We start from the raw sequence: 16346 nt of genomic DNA on the forward strand, positions 1-16346 counted from the left end.
GGGCAGGTTTGTGCTTGTACCTGTTATCCCTGGAGATTTGGCTCACAAGGCAGCACAATGTACGTCGTCAAGATAGTCTTGCTGATTGAGCACTCTGGCAGAACTGGTTACCAGTGTGTGTGTCTATGTATTGTGCATGCCTGTGTTTTTTTTTTTTCTTCTTTTTTTGGTATTACTTAGAATTAAGGTGGTGCATAGTCAGGTCAAGGGTTCAATCCTGGCCGCAATGAAATGATAGAGAAACTGAAATGGAAATGGGAAAGTCCCAGCAATATTGAGGGACTTTACCTCTTTTTTTGCAAGCCTCAACTGTTTGAAACCAAAGCAGATGAGTTTTTATGACTTTATTTTTTATATTTCTTATTAGGTCATGTGCCAGTCAGGAGGTGTAATTTGGTTATGATTGATCAGTTTGTGGGGTTTATAAGCCAGTTTTCAAAATTTTAGCAGTGCAGCCCTCAAAACTTCAAAAACTTGTCAAAAATCACCAGGAGGTCTTAGAGACTTCATTCTTTTTGCAACACATCTCGCAATATGTGAAGAAACTTTGCTTCACTGCAACTAATGCTTAATTATGAATTCCCTCACTCTATTTCAAAATCTGTATAATCATTTAACTCTCAAAACTTCTAAAGTACTTGTTCAAATGCTACCAACTGAGTCACAGATTGTTTAGAGTCTGGTGATGAAATGTTGTAGAAAGGTTTGAAATATGTTTCAAATTTATGACACAGTGGCAATAAATATTTTAGAGTAATGCACTATCCAAACAACATGTCCTGAACTGCCAAAAGTGTGATCAAACTTCATGAAAATATCAGAAAACATTTCATTGTTGATCACAATCATGAGATTTGTCATTCAGTTATTTATCTGTAAATTTGTAATTTTGGTGAATATTTGAACTTCAGCTGTATCTATTCTCATAGATCTCCGTTGTAGTCAACTCTGAGATTGTGCAAACAAAAAACATCTGGTTGACGAGCTGGTAGTCTAGGGGTTAAGGTGCTGACCATGAACCACAAGGTCTCGGGTTCAGATTGCTGTGCTGATTGGCACTGCTCCTCTCTCAACCCCTGACTCCCTCTGCTGTTCAGCAGGTATTTAAGGCTAAAATTTAACTCTTTTATAAGTTTTACTATGACATACTAATCATAATATTTCATAATGGTTAAGTTTTATAGATTATTCACTCTCATGGACTTCAATGCAGTACTTTACTTATTCTATGCAGAACTCAGTTAATGTTTAGTGTCAATTGCTGTCAACAACAGCTGTGTTGTTCTTATGGTCTAGTGGTCTAAACACATGACCAGTGACTGTGAGGTCACCAGTACAAATCTAGGATGGCAACCTATGTGTGAGCATCATCCTGTTTTCAGCCACATGTTGGCTCTTGTGGGTTGTAAGTTGTACAATACATGTATGTCAAGTTATGTGCTTGGACCCCGCTTGTGTCTATAGTTTAGGGTTTGAATTTCTGTCCAGCTTTAGTGATATGCTCCGTACCATTCTTTAAGGTTTGTTTATTTGTCCCCAACAGTTATGAAACCCACTATTTACCACTAGTGATGTGTTTCTCCTTTCTGTTTGACTCTACCAGAGGATGACGTCGATTTAGAGGCCCTGGTGAATGATATGAACTCCTCGTTGGAGAGCCTGTACTCCACCTGCAGTGGTCAGCAGACAGAGTCCACCCCACTACTGCACAACGGACAGACCTCTTCCTCACACCAACACCACCACCATCATCATCATCAAACACAACACATCCATCCACGGCAGGGCCAGCACTCGCACGTGATAAGCCACGTCTCCCCAGAGCCTCCCTCCTCCTCCTCCTCGTCCACGGACTCACCCCAAACAAGCCTCCGACGGTCACAACCCATGCACATCCTCGCTGTCAGGTAGGTGTAGTGAATGCAGATTCTTTCATTATTATAAATGTTCTTTTGTCTACTTCAGCAGCTGAGTTGGATTAGCTGGATGGGTTGTGTGGCTGGCACTGGGCAGGAAAGGCAACTGAACCCTAGAGGGAGCTGTCCAGGCTCACATGAAATACATACATAAACATACGGTGGATTTGGCTGCAGAGTGGCATAGTCATTTGGAACAGCACCTTTCAAAGAGAGAAACACACTGACAATGTTGACATACAAGGTTTAGGAGCAGTATGTCATTATTATTCAAACCATTCACCATTCAAATACCAAGCTTTTGTGCCACGCAGTTACGATAATTGGATTTGCATTTACTGACAAGCATTGAGTTCTTGAACCGTGGAAATACACTGTGTTTCTAAAGTGACACAAAAGTACAGCTGTGACAATTGATTTTTAGTCAGCACGTAAGTGTTCATTGAATGCAAAGTTAAAATGATTGCTCAGTTAATCGATTTGTTGATCAACAGAAAGTTAATCAACAACTGTTTTTTGACAAAAAAGCAGAATATTACTTGTTCCAGCTTCTAGATGTGAATATTTGCTGCTTCTCCACAACAATGAATTGGAAGACTGTAACTCGGGCTTTGGGAAATTATGATGGGCATTTTTCTGATTTTTTTTTTTTTTTTTTTCAAGATTCTTTTTTTGGCATTTTTGCCTTTATTGGATAGTAGGCAGTGAAGAGGCAGACAAAAAAGCGGAGAGAGAGATGGGTATGACATGCAACAAGGAATTGAACCAGGGACATTGTGGTCATGTGGCATGCACAGTAACCTACTAGGGCGCTCTGCATTTTCTGACTTTTCTATGGAGCAAATGATTAATTGAGAACATAATCAGAAGATGACTCAGTGATGAAAATAACAACCAGTTGCGAACTTATTTGAATGTCTTTACCACATGGTTGAAGGAACTTTGAATGAACTGTTTTTGAACTGTGTTTGTATTTTCCAGAGACTTCAAACACATCTCAGGCAATCAAAACATAAGACCCTAAACAAAAAATGTGGGAAGCCACACAGATTTACAGTAAATAATATCTAAATAACTCTACAATCATACTGGTGCAAGTTTACAATCATACACAGTCCACATGCTGAGCTCCAACTATCTCTTCTTCTTCTCTCTACTTTGTACAAGAAGCCTTTCATTGTACACTATCATCCGTACACACCCTCTCAATAATTGGGCACAACGTCTCCTCCCCGCTCCCTATCTGTAGCCCTGGAATGACCCGTTCCTCCTTGTCACTCCCTCTTTGTCTCAAACTACACCAGCAGAAGAAGAAAGGTAAAACTCGTTTATTTTAGTACCAAGTGCAAATGTCCCTCTCAATTTAAAGAGTTGTAACCCCATAATCTCCCTAAGGCTGTTATTATATGCATTCACAAGTGGGTATGCGCACACAAACACTCACACACACACACACACACACACACACACATACACACACACACACACACACACACACAAACACACACACACACACACACATACATACATACATATATACATAAATACATACAGTACATAAACACACATTCACAGCAGAGCTGGTGTCTTCTCTTATCATAATCTTTCTCTGGAGTATTTGACAGAAAAAGAGATGATCAGGTAATGGAGTATTCTGTCTGTTTCTCTCTCTCTCAAACACACTCACAGACCCAGGCCCTGAAGTTCTTATTATTCAGAGCTGACCTCTAGATAACCCTGTTCTCAAGCTCAGATGGGACGACATCAAAAGACCCGTTCCCTTTTGAACTCGCCGGGTTCTACAGAGAGACGGAGTTTGACAGAGACCGGGAGAAAGAGACTAAGAAAAAAGAGTCATCTACAATGATTATCTGAACTTGCTATTCACTAACTTGTCTGCCCACTTTTAAAAAAAAAAGATCAAATGAAAAGTTATGATCAACTGTCAAATCATCATTCCTCTGTTGAGCCACAAGCGTACACTGTGTGCGCCTAATTTAAAAACTGCTTTAAAGTGATGTCTTGATTCAATATTGATGCGTGATAAATATTGCAAAAAAAATTAGCTAGCAGGCTATATGGGTCTGTGATTTCCACTTGCTGGGAGACTATTCATTATGGGTAGATCAGACAGAAACAGACATGAGCCTGGCTACTGTACAGCAATGCTTTATTAATTCTAACTCTCTCCTCCTCTGTGTCTGCGGGTTTCATCTCAAAGTTCTCCCATAGCTATATCTATTTCAGAGGCTGTCCCAGGTCATGACCTCAGACTTCAGTTAATATTTTTGCTCTTATATGTAGTGAACACAAGGCAATACCACAAAGCATGTTCACAGCATCGGGCCACTCTTCACCACCACAGCATCACTGTTTCTTTGTCCGTTTTCCATCTTCCAGGCGGCTGCAGGAGGAGGAGCAGCAGCTGAGGACATCATCTCTCCCGGCCATCCCGAATCCCTTTCCTGAGCTCTGCAGTCCAGCAAGTTCACCTGTCCTCAGTCCTGGGTCCCTACCTCCTGGAGAACCCTCTACTGGCAAATATGTAAGTCAAAACCCCACAAAGACGGCGACACCAGCGTCACGTTGTTGAAACTTCATCTCTTTTCGGAAACCCAGTTTAGTTTTCCCAGCAGGGCTTTCATGTGGGTTTAATATTTAGCTCTGCGTTATAATTTGATGTGGTGGATGTGGATGCAAAACATTATCTACATACAGTATGACCTTCTCGGATGCTCAATCCTTTGAAAAACAGGATATGAGACATCTGCAGTAAAACAGAGCAGATTTTGATTTACTTATATATTTACTTATATATAACTGAAGTCTGTATGACTCAAGTTTCTTGTTTTGAAGGATGCAGAATTTGAATATCATAAATCAGTTCACTTAGTGGTCAACTGTGTGTTGGACATAAGCATTTAGGAATTTTCCTGCCCTACATCTGCCCCGTGTTTTGCTCATCTGAGGCATGTTGATTGCTTGCATGTGATGGCACTGATTTGTACAGTACATGTGTGTGCTCCAAAGGGTTTGTGGCTTTGTTTGAAAAAAAAAAAAGAATGAGGTGGAGATTGGAGGAGGAGACTGAGAGAGCGTGTGTGTGCATGTGTACTTGGATACATTTCTGTGCGTCTGCCTGTGCCTGTTTACATTTGTGTGCTCATGCATTGACAAAGATTTAGGGACTGGTGTGTCTATTCCTGGAAGTCAGAGTCTCTCCATCTTGCACCATTAATGATCTTCATATGGGGCCAGCCAATGCTGGTTACAGTAACATGCCAGTTTACAGTAATGTGAGGGCGGACTATTTCTCATAAATACTCTGCCTGGCTATGATCCTAGCCTGTTCTGGTCATGGCTCTCATGATACCAGATCATAGTCTGAGTTTAATATGACCAGCTTTGCTTTCTCACACATCAGCTCATAAATCACTCTATGCATTGAGAAACCTGTGGAATCCAGTAAGTGTTTGAGAAGTTGGGAAGTTGTGGATTTGAATTACCATCTGTGACATAAATAAAGCTCTAAATGGTTAATGTTGGACTAAGCCTTGGAAGATTAAATTTCATTCTAAGTCTTCATGAGTGGGAAAGCTGTTTCTTTCTGTGTGGGAATGTGGTAGATTTGAATTACTAGCTGTGGCATAAATTCAACACTGCATGGCAAATCTTAGTTTGTAAGGTAAATAGGTCAAAAATTAATGTCTCACTAAATGGTTATGAGTTTGACTTTGAATTACTAGCTGTGACATAACTTTGGCTGCTGTATAAGTAAAGCAGGCATGTCTGGTAAATATTCAGAAACCAATTTATTAGACTGAGTGACCTGCTCGGGACGGGAATGTTGTTGTTTTTGAATTCCCAGACGGCCTGTTAAGAGCGCTGTATAGACCAGGAAATGGTGCGGGGGATTGGCGGAGGTGCGGGGGAGTTGTAGATTAGCAGCAGAGGTTAATATATTTCTGTGATTTTAAAGTAATCAGATAATGAAATACCGGTAAAAGTGTGCGTAGGTGATCTGTAAAGCTGATCCAGGTCTGACCAGCTTTGCTTTTTTGAGCTACTCCGCTCTGTCTGGAACCACTAACTCTGCCTTTGACATTGATTGCAGTCATGGCCTCATGGCCTCTCGATTAATGGAGCAGAGAGCATTTATGTAGTGCTCTACCTAGCATCATTTCAATATAACATTTCTGTTTTCTTCTGTCATACTGAGGAGACCTGAAAATAAGTGTTCCAGTGAGCAGATACTCCATTGCTTTACTGTTTTTTTGAAGATGTGCAGTTTTCATTTCATCATAAAATGTGTGTCATGCAAGAAAGCTTTGACCATTTTTTAATGGAGTTGAGTCACAAGAGTTTTAAATCATATTAAAAAGTAAGAATACAAGCATAGAGTGTAGAAAATAAGTTTTACATCATTCGTTGAAGCGTTGCCATACATCTGCTCACTAAATGTACTAAATCTTAAACGCGCCTGTAAAGGTAAACTGTATAGATATAGGGGGAAACAAAGATTTTACTGCTTTTGTTTTGCATGGACCGCCAAACTTATGCAATAATTCTGAGAAAGAGCCGTGGAAAATTGAATTCCTTGTGTGTGTTTACTGTGCACGCACTCGTGTAAACTTGTGTGAGTGTGCTGTGCACCCATCCATGCCTATGGGTCTATTTGTTTTTTAGATGCATGTGTGTTTGTGTGTTTGCACTCAAGTCTGCCTGTTTGTCTTTGTGAGTTCTGTAAACTATTTACAGCATTGGCAGTGTCTGTCCATTGTTGATGGCAATGGAAAGTATTTCTCATTGTGGTTGTTCCTCAGTGGAAATTCAATTCAGCACCTTTCCACTGAAAAAAGCCTCCCGCAGAGCCGTCTCATCACACACATGTGCGGCTGGGTTCCAGCTTCAGAGGCGTGGGGAACAGCAGTAACATTGCTTTCTCACAAACACATAATTTCTCCCTTGTGAGTGGTTCGGAGGAGGAGTGGGTGATCCGATCAGGGTTTGACAAGAGGGATGGTGAGCAGGTAAATTATTGCTCCCAGCCCACTCACCACGACCCCTGACCTTAATCATTTTAACCATATGTGCTCTTTTTTTGTTCCATTTTTTTGTCAGTCTCTCTCTATCTACCCTTCTCCCTGCCCTCCAAACATCCAGCCCAGTCAGCCAGCTTGCTGTTGAGAAGTTTTTCTGTTTAGTTTACTGAATTTTCCGACCTCCGGGGCGCTCTCTGACAGACTCGTACTTCTGTCCCTCTTTTCCTCCTTAGCTCACTCCTTGGCCTCCGTGCAGGAGGCATGAGGATGCAGCGCAGGGCTGTCAGGAATCACTGGGCAAGCTGTTTGACATGGCCATATGATTCCCAATTACCTCACTTTCCTCCACTCTCCTCTCCCTCCTGTCTCCCTCCATTTCTCCACTCCTAACCCTCCTCTCGCCAGCTTGTCTTCTTAGCTGTGCACTCTTAAAGGGGAAAATCTAAAATAGATTTGCAGTATGTTGAGTGATTTTAAATGAATAGAAATAAAGAGCATATTAAATAATGTTTTGGTTTGTACTGTCCAGATGTGCCAAATTTAAGGATTAAGCTGCTGTTCTGAAGTGAAGCATCATAGAAACTTTTAAGGCTAAGTTGGAATAAACACATTTCCGTTTTGGTGCTACAGGATGGTTAATGACATCATACTAGGAAGCTGCCATCTATGAGTAATGGTGCCAGTCCAGTTTGGTATGTGTCAAAGTGTGCACAGATGGTCACATATCCTTATTTAACTGACTTCCTATGCCTGCTAAGGATTACTACAGACAGAATGTGGGTACAGCTAATGGGCCAAAAAGCAGGTATTACAACCACTCTACACTTAAGAAAATACTAGGATCCTGGCCTGTGTAATCCATGTCGTGCAATGGAAAAACCTATAAGAAGCCTGTGAATGCAAGGCAGTTAGCCAGTATATCCATTAATTTTCTCAGTCTAGGTTTTGACAGTCTGTGCTCCGTAGTGCAATAGAGAGTGCTGTTATGTACTTACTTGGACACTGTGTTCCCATCGCTGCCCCAGTCGTTCTAGTGTGGGAACACTGATTTGATCACTGGGTTGCCAGATTTTGTTGGATTTACTGTACTTGGACTGGATGTCCTGTAGCTCACTGTGCTCTATGGTATGGCAGGATCCCCACGGCCTGTCTTTGCCTCTCTGGTCTGTGTCTCATTATCTTTCTGTTGGTCTGTCTATCTCTGTGTGTCTTGAACAGTATGTCAGTGTTTATCTTTCCGTCTGTCACAAGTGTTTCTCTGTCATCCCTCCACCTCTTTGTCCTCTCCCCCTAACTTTTAGTTCAGTTCATATTCCAGTTGACCTTTTGGTAGGCAGGAGTACTGTGCAGTGTGTCCAGTAACAATTTAGCTCACTCGATGAATACTTATTCACACATGGTGAAGTAAGAGGCCTAAAATAGAGCGTAGTGCCAGACGAGCAGTGGAGGTGGGGTTGGCACTGTTTATTAATGCTAGCAAATGGGCTGTTGGTGCTCAGTGCCAGCATGTCCGGTTGCACTAGTTTTAATATGAATTAATGATTCCGCTGTTTGTATCATGCAGTTTTCTGTATCTATCTAGCATCTCTTAATGCTTTGTAGCATTAACAATCAAATCACCATTTTACAGTAGGAGAAATACATTATATAAATATGTCCAGGGTTGTGCAAATATTGTACTTGTTTACATTATGCGTTTGCAGCATTTGAAAGTAGATACAGCTAAGTGTGCAAAGATGTTCAGGGTTAAGCACCTATTTATAGTATAATTCCACATGTACAGAGATATGTGCAGCACATTATCATATTCAGGATACAGGATGTACTGTGTACATACATAAGCATTCTGTACATATCTTTTGAACATAAATAATACTGCATGTTCGCAGTGATCTGTGCGTGCTGCTTCCATCTATCATTTGATGGTGAAAAGCGAATCTGCATGTGCTGCACATACCTCTGTAGGTTTTGCCTCTATTTGTAAATCACAGAATATAAATATATAGAATACATTTCTACACACCTACACACATTCTTACATATTTGTTTCCTATAACGGCTCTAATCAGCTGTAACGCACTATGCTTCTTCATTTTCTGTATTTTCAGTATGTTCAGCAGCTGAGGTCTTTCTAAGTATCCTTTTCTGTCTAATTCTTATCTGGATCATATTCTTGGAATCTGCTGTGCTACGGTATCCCTCAAGAGATGATTAAAATTACTCCAATGATGGTGGTGTTTTTCCACCTCATCTTACTTTTCCTCACCTCTCTCTGTCTCTCTCTCTCTCTCTCTGTCACCACAACTGTGCCTCTAGTTGATCCAGGAAGTTTTCAAAGCTGTGACACATACTTATCAAAATAGCTTTTTGTGAATGCTGTCGGTATCACGTGTAATGTACTGAAGTATAAATGACACGATGAGCTCATCATGTTGGCAACCTCCATTTTCAGTTTTTGTAGAACTTAAGCGACCTAAATGCATAACTGTGTAAGGATTGTGTAATACTGAACATGAATTAAATCAAGTATGATAATCACACACTTAAAAGATCTTAAATATCATCATTACTTCTGAGATGCTGGAGAATATGAATGCTGCATATGCTCACTCAAATAACTCCTTATGGGTATGTCATTACTAACCTTTCACATTATACAGAGTCACTTGATCCTTTTGTTAAGGATATGTTCACAATTTTTCAATGCTATAATCTTTCCCTACTGTTCATACTGACTATTAAAAGATCCCCTTCAGATGTGCTTTCAATAGAAGTGATGGGGGCCAAAATCTACAGTGTGTCCACACAGTCATTTTGTGAAAAAATGCATTTAAAAGTTTATCTGAAGCTTATATGAGGCTTCAACAGACTGAGTTAGTCATATCTAGTGGATATCTGCCACATTTACATTCTTTTTAGCATAGAATTTCCTCTTTCTATTTCAGACAGTGTTTCCCTGTTGAGCTGTGGTAGAAGTATAGTAACAAAAACAGGGACTTTGGCACTAAACTGGACTTTAAAAGTCTTTGAACTTGAAAACTTGATTTCACTAATTTGGATGGCTGAAGCTTCATATTAGGTTTATATAAACTTTTAAATCCATTTTTGCAAGGAAGAAGGACTGTGGATTTTGACCCCCATCACTTACATTGTAAGTGCATTATTAAGGGATCTTCTAATGGCCAGTATGAACAGGAGGAATGATTACAGCAAGAAAACCCTATTTCAATCATCATTTGGGCACCTGACTATTATTTTAAATCAGATTTGAAGAATTGTGAACCCGTCCTTTAATATAAAAATATCGACTAGAGCAGCTTTAAAGAGTGAAGTCACTTCACAGTAAAGTGCTTCAAAGTACCAGTGGTTTATCGACTTAACAAAACAGTTTTTACACAATGAATACTTGAAGCATCCATTCTCTGTAAAGAGGGCAGCAGGATTTACTAAACTAGAAACACCCGGTACAAGTGATGGGCATCGATCCATCCCTCCTCTCGCTCTCTTAGCGCTGAAGCATGGCATTCCCTGGCTGCCTCCTTCCAGTTGGAAATGTTGGAAATACTCCGGGTCAAAGAGCAGATTTTTCCACTGTAAACGCAACAGCAGAATGGAATGCTGTCGATGCCCAAACTGTTGGCCTCCATGTGTGGGAACGTCTGAGGGTGTGTGTGCATAAGTGTGTGCGTATGTAAAGGTAAGAAAGTGTTTGTGGGGAGGTTCGGTATAATGTGTGCATGTGTGTGTTTCCTAATGTATGTATGTTGGTCTTTACAAGCGGGGATACTTGTGAGTTGGTGTGCATCTGGTAGTATGTTTATGTGTGTGCGCTCTGCTTCTCATTGTAGCACTGATGTGTTCTGCAGGCCGCACTGTGCGGAGATCAAAGTGACACAGCGCCAGAAATCTGCTGGCTCACTCTTCCAACAGCCAGCCTGCTTTTAAATGGATCTTAAAGTGAAACATGGAACACACACATACACACACAGACACTTGCTCTATTTTATAATCACCGGCTAGTCACGTTTAGTTAGTTTGTGGTGTGCGTGTGCATGTGTGTGATTTGTACTGTTTATGCCACTTGGGTTGTTTACGTCTTTGTGATTATTTGTAACTGATGTGAATATAAATAATGCGCTCAAACTGGATGCTTTATTGAGCTTGTGCATGTGTGCATCCATGTGTGTATATTTGATGCATGCCTGCCTGTTGGCCTCATTATTCCTAACATTACATCTAGTCTCTGAGCCCAAAGCACACACACACACACACACACAAACTCACACTCTCTTTCTCTCTCTCTCTATCATGTTTACTTAAGTCACTTTTGGGGACATTACATAGACTTACATTCATTTCCTGGAGACTCTAACCCTAATCATAACCACTACTTGCCTAACCCTTACTCTAACCTGAAACTAACCCTAACCTTAACCACTGACCCAAAAATCATCTTTTTCCCAATTGGGGACATGGCTTTTGTCCCCAAGTGGACAAGCTGTCCCCAATTAACTGGTCTTGAGTCTGAAATGTGTCCCCAAAGGTAGGCTAAGTCAGACCATGCACACACACACACACACACAGACACACACACACACTTGCATGTTATCTGATGCTCGTTGTGGCAGAGGTAAAGAGAGCATGCAGGCAGTACAGTAAGGCTTTGTCAGCATACCTGTCCCTGCTCTCTTTCTCACTATCACGCAGACACACACACGCCAACATATGCAGGTACATAAATGCATTGAGTGACTGAGTGGATTTGCAGCGTTCAGTACTGTGAAATACAAATTGTTTGGCTGCTGTTGAACAAATGCTACCTGGAAGAGAGCCAGGCAGGTTGTGGTTGAGTCTGGAACATCTCATGTGTCGGGGCCATATTTATCCCCCGCTGCTAAATGGAAACATGCCTCGACCTGCTAGCTAAACTTGCTACTGCCACAGAGACACACATGCACACAAACACATGGCCTGTTGTTGAATAATAAGGTATAGGCCTGCATGATTAGTCTGAGTAATGGCTCTGTTTAAATAAATAAGAATTCAACATTGGCATTGGACAAAGCCACTTTGTAAAATATCAACATCTCATAGCTCATGCATAAAGACCGTTGTGGTTATGTGAAAATTTGTTTGTGAATTTGAATATTGCTGACTCCGTTGCTTAGATAATAAGTGAGATACTGTGAGCCACACATTGTTGCAAAAAAGTTCCAGCACCATGAAGACAATCTAAGAGGAACTTATTTTGACCAACTCTTTGACACAAAATACTATATTGGCATAAAATTATCCTTACATGCTAAATTACCTTACATGCTTCCAGTAAAAAAAATAGGTCGACATCACTGCAAACACTAAAGCCATCTGCAGCTAACATCCAGCGCCTACACTGTAGCAGAAAACTGCATGTGATAATGAACACAACATGATAGCCTGCAGTCTAAATAAATTCCAACTGTAGTGATTATGCATTAAAACATACACTGTCACTGCTTAAATAGTACAACACCATCAACAGAGACTCGCTGATACGATTATGCTATTTAACAAATGATTAGTCACAGGTTGCTATAGTACATAATAGAAACACTGCAGCAGCATGGTGACCCTGGGAAAAGAAAAACACATAGCTTTACAAAAAATATCTCAAAAACTTAATGTGCTGTCAAACATGTTGCTGCAAAAAAGACCATAACACCCACAATTGTGACCCAATTTCAAGAGATTTGAGTGTGGTGAACTAAGCTGTGCAAAAACGCGGAAGCAATAGTTCAGTTGGCCTAAATCAGTGGTTCCCAACCTGGGGTTTAGGACACCCAAAAAGAGTCACAAGATAAATCTGGTAGTAGAGAAGAAGTAAAACATATTTAAACTATTAAACTATTATTTTTTCAGACTTAAATCTAATCTTCACAAGTAATGTTTAACTAAAACAAAGGTGAAAAATCACGCAATGGGTGATGAGGGGTAACAAGGTGACATTTGAGATGTTTTTTTTAAACCTGCAGTGCAGAGCTTTTGTCTCCCCCTTCTGGCAGTGAGAGTAAATAGAAGTTAACTACAGTTGTATTAGTATATGTGTGAGCTGGTGCATGTTGCTACTGTTGCGGCTGTAAAACAGTGGATAAATTGTTTTGAGCATCACAACCCCTGCAAAATGACTCATTTCATTATCATAATTTGATCCATTCAGTCCAATAACATTTGGAAAGTCAGGAAGAGCCGCATAATTAAATTGTTTTATCCCTCAAGTTAGCGGAGGGCTAAACAGGAAGTTAGCCAGCTCAGCCAGTGGAAATTGTGGCATTTTTGGCTGATGTAAACACATCACTACCAGTGCCTTAGTGTAGGAATTTCACCACAGATTGCAAAATACAGAGAGATTTACCTGGAAATGATAGGCTTAATCAGCATTGGGTGAACTTGTTTGGTCCTGCACTCCAGCTTTGGTCCTGCGTCACAAGCCAAAAAGATTGGAAAACTGATTAATACAGTACAATTCCAGATGTGTGATGGGAAATGAAGCATAGACAGTCTGACGGGCAGCTACTAGATACTGCCCGGCATTGAATTATGTCATCACAGTTCATTTTCCAGCGATATATTAATGAGGGAATCCTATTCTGAGCATGTTAAATTCTTCATCAAGGTAATGGTAGGAAACCAAAAGCCTTAAATATGAGAACATTATTAATAAATAATCCTGTATATAGTTAAATTAAATAAATGTCTTTTCTTGGGAGCATGACTGGACCACCCAGACATTGAGGGACGATGCACCTTTAACGGTCCATCCTCCATTCCTTGTCCCAGTAGGCAGGCAGTGTAAGATTAGAAGCTACAACTTTCACCCAGCTAATAGGGCGAGATCCCATTACTCCTGCAGCTAATGGGAATCCCTGATAGCGTTCGTTCGTTGCTCTGTCTCTGTCTTTGTAAGATTGTCAGAGTATCCTGTGTGCACATGTGCATTTATCTACCTTTGGCTAACTAATAATTAGTTTAGATGTCAGAATATTATAATAACTATTAGTTTACGACAACAAACTTTGCTAAGGTCACACATTTGAAAAAGAAGCTTTGTAAAACACCTTTTTAGTGCAATATTTTCTTTGTGTTTTTGTGTGCGTGCCTGCTCATGTACCCCCATGTGTGCGTGAGTACAAGTGTATATACTTGTGTCTGGGTTTGTGTGTGTCCATGTGTTTCACAAAGAGAGCAATGTGTTGCTGCCTGTAGGCATTTCATCTGGCCAAAGCTGAGCAGAGCTGCTGGACTCATGTAGGTCATGGAGACTGCATCTCTCTCTCTCTCTCTCTGCCTTCCCTCTGTCTCCGTCTCTCTCTCTCTCTCTCTCTCTCTCTCTCTCTCAGGGAAAGTAGGACAGCTCAGATTTCTGAAGCAACTGCTGTGAAAAGGAGTGAAGAAATAGGAAGGATGATAATGAGAAATGAAAAAGCTTTTAAAAACAGCAATAATTAGTACCTTTTTATTTGATTATTTTGTTACTGCGTTACTCATCAAGCATGTACAACAGGAAACTAATTAATTATCTGCTATCAATGTGTTCATTCTTTTAGAAAGTTTGAAAGTACTTCTGTATCATTCAACAAATTAATTAGATTACTACAGACGTTAACATATGTTAAAGTGCAACTATTTTTGGATTCAAATCAAGGAGAAACAACTCAAGGTAAAAAGCTCAGACAAAGATGAGAGGGAAAAGAGAGGAAATGTTCATCTTGCTAATGTATTTTTTTCTCCTTACTTGATTGTCACAAAACCTTTGAAGAATAACAAGGAGGGTGGAAAAGCCCTTTTTTATTTAAAGTTTTAAAAAAATCAGACAGGAAACAGGCAAAAGAAGGAGAGAGAAAAAAGTGAAGTTACACCTCGTAGCTATGACCCTCAGCTTTATATTGAGGGCCAAGTTTGATTGCTAAAAGACTCCCATCAGAGGAATTAGGAGACAAAGACAAGACAAGCGACCTGACTCACAGAGCTGGCATTTGGATTTGTGTCAGGAGAGAGATAAAGAGAGAGAGAGTGACAGACAGAAGAGAGTGTGATCTTGGCATCTCCAGAGAAAACTCATAGTTATTGGGGACAGTTTGTACAGAACTGTGGCACATACAGTACTGTAATTTCTTTGAATGGGAAATGGTTGTTTGTACTGCAGCTGCCTGTGATGCTAGTGTTCATCGTTTTACCAAAGGGACACAGGGACCTCTAGATGATTTCCCTTTCTGCTGTAATGTCTCTTTTCTTTTCTTCCATTTACTTTTGGTATTGTTCTTTTGTTCAATATCTTTATTATAGTCTTGAATTTTAATCACACAACTTTTACAGCTGGTTACAGTGATTTTGTGCAGTTTATACCAGCTGCAGTTTGAAAGTTTTAGCTAATTTAAAAAAAAACAAATCTATAAAAAAAAGAAAAATCTAAACTTTGTCTTACATTCAGTATGAGGCCACAGTGCAACACCACCACTGCTTGCCATACAACCAGTGGACCATGTACTGCCAAAATCATGCCAGTGATGTCATCCTTTGTTTGCCCATTCCCAATTCCCCTGCCCCCTCCTTGTGCCCTCCTGCTGTAATTGGACAATGGCTCCAAATCGGCAGTGGTCTGAAAGGACATTTGCTACCCAGGGTTTTCTGGCAATCAGCCCTGGTGAACAATTAAGCATCCGCTCCCACTTTTACTCCTGTTGGTAAAATATTTGGCTCCTCGCAGGATGTATCTCAGCATGTAGCCAGGGTAAACAGAGGAGAGAAGGTTCTTGCATAATCATAACCCTGTCGAGATGGCATCTAAAAGGTGTGTTTGCAGATACTGTGAATGTGCAACTCTGTTTTAATCAAACAAGGATATGTTTCACCTTTCAATCAACTGGTAATACTCTGTTGCAGAATTCAAATTATTTAAATCTAATGTAAATTATTAAATAATTTGGATGAAACTCTCTGAAAATTCAGACAGATTTCGGTGTGCAAACTCTTTTTGCACTTTGACATTTGTTATACACACATCTGCTCTCTTTTTATCTTCATTTGGTTTAGTGGTTGAATGCAAAATATTCTTCTTCTTCCCTTATTTTCCTGCCAGTTTGCACTCCAACCACTATTTAACTGAAAATAGATGCATTAATTTGCCTCTACCTTCAGATACCTAACATTTGCCTGTTGTGATAGATACATAATATAATTTATGGCTCGTCCAAATGTCTGACCTGAATGTGTGGCATCTGACCGGCATTGCTAATTAAATTTGACCCCGGCTCAGCTCCAGAATCTTTCAACCTACAACTTTCTGAGCCTAAGTGGGTGTTAAGACTCCATTGTTTACAGACAGAGCAGGCTCTGTGGGCTACCTAACTAC

At 40.3% G+C, this 16346-nt stretch overlaps 1 protein-coding gene across 4 annotated transcripts in view; it reads left to right on the plus strand.

Moving 5' to 3' along the window:
* Positions 1 to 16346, plus strand: part of grb10b (growth factor receptor-bound protein 10b) — a 70730-nt gene that overhangs the window by 31355 nt on the left and 23029 nt on the right. For all 4 annotated transcript variants that reach the window (XM_067602142.1, XM_067602141.1, XM_067602144.1 and 1 more), the window contains exons 4-5: positions 1604 to 1907; positions 4317 to 4461. In XM_067602142.1, the coding sequence (XP_067458243.1) occupies positions 1604 to 1907; positions 4317 to 4461 (449 nt within the window). The remainder of the gene's footprint in view (positions 1 to 1603; positions 1908 to 4316; positions 4462 to 16346) is intronic.

This window comes from Thunnus thynnus, chromosome 10 (assembly GCF_963924715.1).
Source record: "Thunnus thynnus chromosome 10, fThuThy2.1, whole genome shotgun sequence".
Classification (NCBI taxonomy): Eukaryota; Metazoa; Chordata; class Actinopteri; order Scombriformes; family Scombridae; genus Thunnus; species Thunnus thynnus.